Below are 8,237 nucleotides of genomic sequence, written 5' to 3' on the forward strand. Positions count from 1 at the left end.
CAGATTAACATACGGTCAGAGAAGGGTCTCCGGTGTTGAGCTTGTGTGTCCTACTTGGCACGAGACTGGGATCGGGCATTTTCAATGTCCATGTCCATGTTCAAGACCATGTCATGTGCCTTCTTCTTGGCCACTTCACACAGCTGCAGCAGCCACTGCAGCAGCCCCTGCAACATCAGCAGCAGCAGCCTAGCTCTTGATGTTTGCTGCGGTGCCTTGGTGCCCCGATGTTGCTGTTGCACGAAATCGATCAAATCAAAAATGACTTTGTGAAGTGACTAACTGCCTAACTGCCAGCTGCCGTTGCTAGTTGCAAGTTGCAAGTTGCTGATGTTGCAGCAACAGCAGCGGCAGCAGCAGCAGCAGCAGCAATTGCTGTCTAACAGTAGCTTGGCTGCTTTGATTTTTTGGCGCAAGTCCAGGTCCAAGACTGAGTCGGCGACCGCGACCAAGTCCAAGTCCATGGACATACAACACTTCAAAATGAAAGCACATTCCCTTGTAGAAATTGTACCGTTAGAGGCACAGGTACAGCGCACCCCATGCACATCAGGTCGTCTGCACAGCAAAGAAAAAATTATACCAAAAGATGCCACGGATAAGAGATGGTCAGTTGCTGATTTTTGCTATATTTTTCTATAGTTTTTTTTAGAGCTTAAAAGGGGAGCTTCTTGTGAAGAAGGAGGAGCAGGCTTGGACTATAAATTGTTATTGAGGGGAGTCATAAGGGGAGTAATAAAAACTGAACATAGAAAATTGATTGATTGATTAAAGTTAAAATTCCCCAATCCCCAAAACGTGTATATTTGGCAACTTAATTTGAATAGGGAATTGATTTCCATTTAGTATCATTATTTATTTCTTTCTGTGTGCCCATCTGTCCGCCACTCGGGCCTCCTTTCCTTTCCCCGGTCAGCTTCGCAGCAGCATCCTAAAAGATCCAAACATCCAACTTCCAGCATCATCATCTCATGCTGATGATCGGCCAACACTTGGCAGGTTTATGGCTCAGATATTTGCAAATCTCCAGGTTCCGCCACGAGTTGTTATTGTAGCTGTTCTCCTCTTGTTATTCCAGCTGATGATCCGCCATCATCTGGAGGAGATCTCTCCTACTCCGCCAGCACAACAGCCGCAGCAGCGGCCGCGTGCCAAGCTCCTCGTTGGTTATTTATTTGAGTCAATGAGTTCACAACTATTTTTCTATTTTTCCTTAATGGCTTTTTCTTTTGCTCCTCTCGGCTTTTCCTCTCTGCATTTTCCGGGGGAAGGAAGCGCCTCGTTGTCTTCGCTTGATTGATGGTTTGATAATGTGAAGTCGGTTCGGTTCGGGGGTATTTTTTCGGCCTCTGCGGAGCCAAGGATTATTGGTGATGGTCAGGGCCGCAAATGAGTTCAATTGAAGATTATCTTTTATTAATTAGCGAGGCTGCAGTGGCCGGGGAATGTGGGTCAGGTTAAGGAATTTCGGTGGGTTTTTGATTGAAGGTGGAATGTGGCAGATGATGGAAGGTGTAGAATGAGGAATGTGGCTTTGTGGAGTTTGGATTTGAGTGGGTTTTCTTTGGTTAGTTATGGGATATAGATCAAGATGTGACTTGAAGGAGAACATGTTTTTAGGATCAAGAAATAATTATTAAATTAATATTTAATTAAGATTTATAAGAAAATAAAACTAACAATAAAAGGTATTTTTTTTAAAGGTCATAAAAAGGTTGTCTATACTCCTTATCAAAGATATATTAAATTTATAAATTAAATTAAATCTATTAATTATTCTAGATAACTTTGGTACTCTATTTTAAAGAAATACCTTAATGTTTTTTTATATTTACTCATTATAATTGTATTAAATTAACTTAATTTGTAAAGTTATCTTTATAATATTTATTTTAAATGGGTAGAAGTATGAATATCATTAGAATATTGCTCTCCTTGAATTTCTTTGAACTAAAACCACTTTTAAAATGTGTGAAAAATGTTGTAAAACCCCTCCAACAGTTTCCCATCAGTCTTAAACCTTTAATAAACCCCTTACAGCTCAGTAACTAATTACACTCACCCTTGTTTTACCCACTAAAACCCCCTTTAAACCCATGGAATTCCAACTCTCGATCGATGATCGCCATGTTCGAGGCTTCACCTTGTCACCCCACAAATCATGTTCTCGTGAAGTGAAGAATTTGTTCCTGATTAACATTGTATGGGAATCGGAATGGCGACATAGCAGGTACATAAATACCAGCATAACTCCGAATATATACTAAGAAGAATTAGCATGTATAGATCGCAAGTCCGGCACGATGCCTAGGCAATTATGCATAATTAAATTGTTCATATACGATAATTAGCCGCAAGCAAATAAACGGACAAAAGCGGCGCTATTCAAATGACTAAATAAACGTTTAGTTTATGGCTTATATCTTTTAACTAAACGAGACAGCAACAAATACAGCGACAGTGGCAGTAAAACCAAATAAACAATTTGATAAATTTATGCGAGCCACGAAAACAGCGGTGGAGCAACACCAACAATAATAATAATAATAATAATAATAATAAAAGCGAGGAAAGCAAATCGAAAACGTTGGAGTTTAGGAGAGGCTTTAACACCTCGCTGGGCCCCCCGTCTCCTTTTCCACTCTTTAACCCTTCAACGGCAGCTGCTGCACATAATTGGCCCGCCAAGAAAACATGGAGCGATCGTAAACATTTATTTTTGTTGTACCTGCTCGTGCAGGTGTGTGTTTAGTGTGTGTGTGTGTGTGTTTGTGGAAGACCCGCCCGCCTTTTTTTTCTTCTGTATTTTGTTGTTGTTTTTGTTTAAACGTTTTCAAATCGCACAGCGAATGAAAACGAAAGAAAAAATGAACACACATCGAAAGTGAGCACATAGCGAAGCGCTGCCCCGACGTATCAGAGTTGAGCAGGGTCCCCCATCCCCTCCAAGGCCCCTCCGCCCCTCCTATCTCTGTGAGCTATCCCCGATCCCCCGAAGTCTATATGTGCGACTCGGACGATTGCGAGTACGAGCTATGTAGCTGCGATACTATATATACATATTTCCGAGAGACTTTGCATGGCCGGTCGATCGCTTGGGAAGGGGCAATCGGTATGTTTTACACTCAGAAAATATTTTAGGAAATTTGAGAGTAATTTTAGATTTATTTAGAAAGGAAAAGGGTTTACAATAAAGAAGGAATTGATAAATATTTTAAGCTAAAAATTTATAAATTATAAAATTATGGGAGCTGGTATATTTATAGTAAATTTAGTAGTAAATTTAATAGTAAAATATAGTAAATATATTAATAATAACTAAAATAAACACAAGGTTTACTACAACGATATGTTTCAATAGGTAAATTAAGAAATATTCTATTAAAAATCACAATATTGATATATATCAATAACAAATAAATAGCATAGTAATTAATTTCAGCTCCTTTTTCTGATTCCATTACCTTCTACATTTTTAAATAGTTTAATAAGGTATCTAAAACTGTATGTTATTTCCCCCTGTGCATGAAGAGATCGTGGCCACATGCCCGAGTGACCACCATCGTTGCTGCTGGCTCCGCTCCACACAACACAACACTGCACCAACATTGGGCCTTAGTGGCTTGGAAACTGAGCCCCGCCAGCGGAGATGCAGTTGGGTGGCTATCAGTGAGGAATTCGCCATGAAGGCGAAGAGGCGAACCATAACCAATATGGCTATGGCTATGGCCATATGACTATAACTACGACAACCGAAAACCTTTTTAAATTTAATGATAGCCCAAAGGAAGGAATATTTGTTAAGCTATTTTCGTTTATTACGCACATTAATGTGTGCCAGATAACAGAAATATAATTTGCTTACGTTTTTTACTTTTCTAAAATGCTTGCTTACTTAAATATGCTTACGTACTGATATATGCGTCATTTGGGAAAAATGTGTGCTTAAAATAAAACATATGTTTTATATGGGAAAGGGGAAAGAACTCTTGGAAGTTTTTTAGTATTTGTATTTACAGAAAATGTTGCTTAAATTTAAAGAAATATTATTTAAAAGCTAAGATAAGCTAAGGATTTTATAGTATATTAAATATATTTTTCTTTGATTTATATAAATAATATAAAATAATATACTAGTGGCAAAAACAATTTACTAATTCTATCTAAAATATATTTTTAATCAATTATTAAAACCTTTTAGGATTTATTTTTAGACAAATTTAAAATTTCCAGATATTTCTCTAAGATATTTTTAGGCTTTCTAATTTTTTTGGTAAATATTTTAACGATATTTAAATGAGAACACATCGAAAACAGCTTTAAACCAAATATTATTTTAATTATTATGATAAGCACGAGCCGATCTGCAGATCTGTTTTATCTGCTTATATAAACACACCAGAAAAAAGGAGAACACACATCAGGTAACACAATTGCCTCATTTTATAAACGTTTTTCTGCTGCGTATCCAGAAAGACCTTCCCCTACAGATACAGATACAGTCCCAGGCGAGAGATACAGATACAAACGCAGATACACAAATGCACAGATACAGGTCGTGTTCGGGTTCTAATTATTCGATAGCTATAGGTGCGCTGAGCCAGCCGTGAAACGTGCGGGGTCTGACCTTCTCACAGAGCCTGGTATCGAGTATATATACATATAACTCCCATTTGGAGTGCATTCGTATCTGTATCTGAGCGGACTCCACTTCTTTATACTCGCAGGGGATTATTAAGTTTTCAGCGGCTCGGAAAAAAGGCTTCTGTGGTAGCAGCTGCGATTAACTTGAATTCGTACGTATTTAATTATTCGGGGGCCAGGCCGAGACCGGGCCCGGGCCTTTTGCGAATTCTTGGGCGGGCCGGGACACTTGGCCTAATGCTTTTGGCCACAGCTCTAGCCACCGCCCAGCCCAGCCCAACGGCCAGCGGCCAAGTTATAACTCAAAATAGCCAACCTATTGGCCTTAATCTCGATGACTAAGCCAAGTCCATCTCTCCTATTTGTTGCAAGCCCACTTTTAATTGTTAACCATTAAGCCAGAATAGTTTTAAAATGTATTAAGAGGAGAACACCTTCGAGACTAAGCGCATTCATATCGCATTGATCACAAAACCCAATCATTTACGGACTTATAATTACCAAGGAATTAATAATGTTTTAAGAGTAACCCATACTTTTCTTGGCTTAATTATACATATATTTTATAAAAGCAGTTTCCTGGCAACTATTTAATTATTGACCCATCAAATATTGATACAAAGTGGAATAGTAGACTGATTTATTACATGATCTTCGAGTTTTATTTAGTTATTTAAATTTTATCCAAAGAGATTGATTAAAGTTCTGAGTATATATATTTCCATTTGAATTTTTGCAATTTCATATTTTTTATTCATTCAAAAAACTATTATTATTAGCTCCAAACTTCCCACCTTCTACAATTCCTCAATAAATTGCTTTCTCATCGATCCATCTTTACCCATGTCACCCATTTGGCGTTCCCTCATGCGCGACAATAGTAAAAAAAACCCGAAATCTGATATATTTGTCTAACATCTTCGGCATTAAGCTCAAGACGCAAGATTTCCGCATTAGAAACGATTTTTTAATTATTATTTTCAGACGCCTACGCGCCCAACTCGATGGCTTCGAGTGGATGCTCTGCTCAAATGTCAGGCTTATTAATACAACAGAGAGATCTCTTCGACTGGAGCTCAAGTGCTGGGGATTTGTGGTTTCCGAGTCGGAGGATTGAGGCTTCGAACCTCCACATCGAGATTGGGATGGAGATGGAGATGGTGATGGGGAGCAGGGCGGGGGCACTGAGTGTGTGTGTTGTGCATCTTTATGTGGGAGTGCGGGCCCCATTGATGACACGTCATTTGCTGGCATAGACATCTTCGTCAAATGTGTTAAGTTGCGCTAAGAGGGAAAAACAGGTCTTCCAGTTCAACGGCAAAAGTGTCAGTAAAATGTCATGGAAAGCCACTTAGTTGTGAGTAATAGGGATGCACAAATATGGGACAAAAATTGAGGAAACATATCGAAATGATTGGAAATTGAGTTAATGGTGGGCGAAATATAGACAAATATTTCATTGTAAAGACTAAACTTAAGACTGGTTTGAAGGAAGTATCGTTATAAATTTTATAAAATAATTATCAAGCATTAAACTATTAAAATAAAGGTATTTTGAAAATAAAAACTTCGATAATTGCGATAAATAAAATAATAATATTGCTAGATATATTTTTTTACAAAATCTAAAGTTCAAACATTTTAAGAAACATTTAGAATTGAATATTGAGCATCACGTTTTCGAAATTAATTTATTTGAAAAATGTAATTATCGATAATTTCGATATATTTAAAATGTTATTCTCAACTGTTGATAACAACATGTGCCATCCCTAATCTGGGAATTGGTTTTCCTCAAATACAATTTCTGAATCGGATTCGCAGCCTCACCCAAACTCAACCACAAACACTGCCCATATCCGCTAACAAAAATATTAAAGGAAAAAAAATCGAAATCAAGAAAAAAATTGTGGAAGCAGCCGGCGATCAGACATTTGTCAATTTTCCTGCCCCTAGCTTTGGTATTTTGGTATATATTGGCTTTCGGTGCGATTGGTTCTTGCTCGCGGGCAATGCTCAATTATGGCTTTGATTTAAATCAGTCTACTGACCCCAAAAGTTCAGCTACGGAAATTGCAAATTTAATAATTGACCGGCTCTCGTCGGCCCAAAATCGAAACAGTAACAGAAAACTGTAAACACAAAACCAGAGGGGGCTTATTAATGCGATAACCTTGGCTGATTTAATTTCTGCCGCTGCCGCTGCTGCTGCTGCTGGCCGGGGCCTGTGATTATCCGACTTCCATGACAACAATAACAATAACAATAAGCAAAAAGGAAAAACCAAAGACCAAACTTGCACAATTTCGACACTAAACGACGTTGTCTGTGGGGCCACTCTTCGGCTCGAGTGCCTTCGAGCTGCCAGTTAGTCGCATATTTAATTAAGAGATTGAGTAGCACAAATAGTGTTGAACAATGGCCAGCACGAGTCGCATCTTACACTGGGAGAAATTGTTGACTAAAAGAATCGAAAATCTTGATGGTTTTTGAGGTCATTGTAAAAGGTTTCAAGGCATAAAACTGTATTGTCTTTCAATTACAAGGCTTTTGTCTAGGAATATCTTGGAAATATCTCACAAAAGGTACTCTTCCTTGAATCTTGGTATGGATAACTGAAGGTTTAGAGAATGTATAACTGATATATCATTCTCTCTTTCAAACAAACTTCAAACTTTGCACTTGAATCCTGTCAAACCGAGAAATATTTATCAAGAATTCCCCTTCAAAATGTCCCTCGACTTGGTTCCTGAACTTGCACCCTTGAAGATCTACCTGTTAACCTACGAAATGGACATTCCCGAGGAATCTGGCGATGGAGGACTCCTCTCCATAGTTTCCCTCAAGGCCCAACAGCTCAAGGTGTGCGGCTTCATTGCGCATACGCACAGTGGCCGCCGGGTGGGTGGCGAACTGGAGGGCACCGAGGAGGCTCTCCATCAAATGGTCGAGTGGCTGATGGCCAAAGCCCAGGGCAAAGACCAGCAGGAGGAGGTGGCTGAGCCGGAGGAGAAGATCAAGGGTGTCAGGGGCCAGATGACGGAGCCACGATTCTCCAAGTGGACGCTGCAATCACGGACCAAATACGATGATTTCTTTCAATGTTGAGTGAGGCTGAAGCTGTTGCTGCTGCTTTTGTTGCTGCTGCTGCTGTTGAGTTGATTAAAAATCGCAAATTGCAATGGCCCCAGAATATTGTTTCGAGTGCATTTTCATCTCATAAACCATAACAATCAGTGTCGGGCTGCCGTTGCAGTTGCAGGGGCCATCGAACAATAGCTCCGTCTCGACTCTGACTCGACGCTGACTTTTCAAAGTCAAAAACGCGATTGTATCATCAGTATTTTCGGGGCGCGCTCTCTGCCTCTGATTTTTTTCCACCGATTTTTCGCAGATAAGGTGGGCCAAAGGGAAACGGAGGGGTGGCCCCCAGCTGGAGCGGCAAAAAACAATCGAATCAATTCATTTTTCTAGGGCGTACTGTGCCACTTGAACGTTGAACTGCAGACGCCCCAAACGCTGACTACCGCTGGAGCTTTTCGGCTTCAGTTTCGATTTTCCTCCGGAGCCACGGAGTTTTCCATTGTCTCTCT

At 39.6% G+C, this 8,237-nt stretch overlaps 1 protein-coding gene across 1 annotated transcript; it reads left to right on the top strand.

Annotated features, from left to right (window-relative positions):
• The first annotated feature begins 7,279 nt into the window (after positions 1–7,279).
• Positions 7,280–7,839, top strand: LOC108079593 (uncharacterized). The gene has a single exon (XM_017173939.3). The coding sequence runs from the start codon at positions 7,375–7,377 to the stop codon at positions 7,750–7,752; it is 378 nt and encodes a 125-aa protein (XP_017029428.1). The 5' UTR covers positions 7,280–7,374; the 3' UTR covers positions 7,753–7,839.
• The last annotated feature ends 398 nt before the right edge of the window (positions 7,840–8,237 follow it).

Source organism: Drosophila kikkawai, chromosome 2L (assembly GCF_030179895.1).
Source record: "Drosophila kikkawai strain 14028-0561.14 chromosome 2L, DkikHiC1v2, whole genome shotgun sequence".
Classification (NCBI taxonomy): Eukaryota; Metazoa; Arthropoda; class Insecta; order Diptera; family Drosophilidae; genus Drosophila; species Drosophila kikkawai.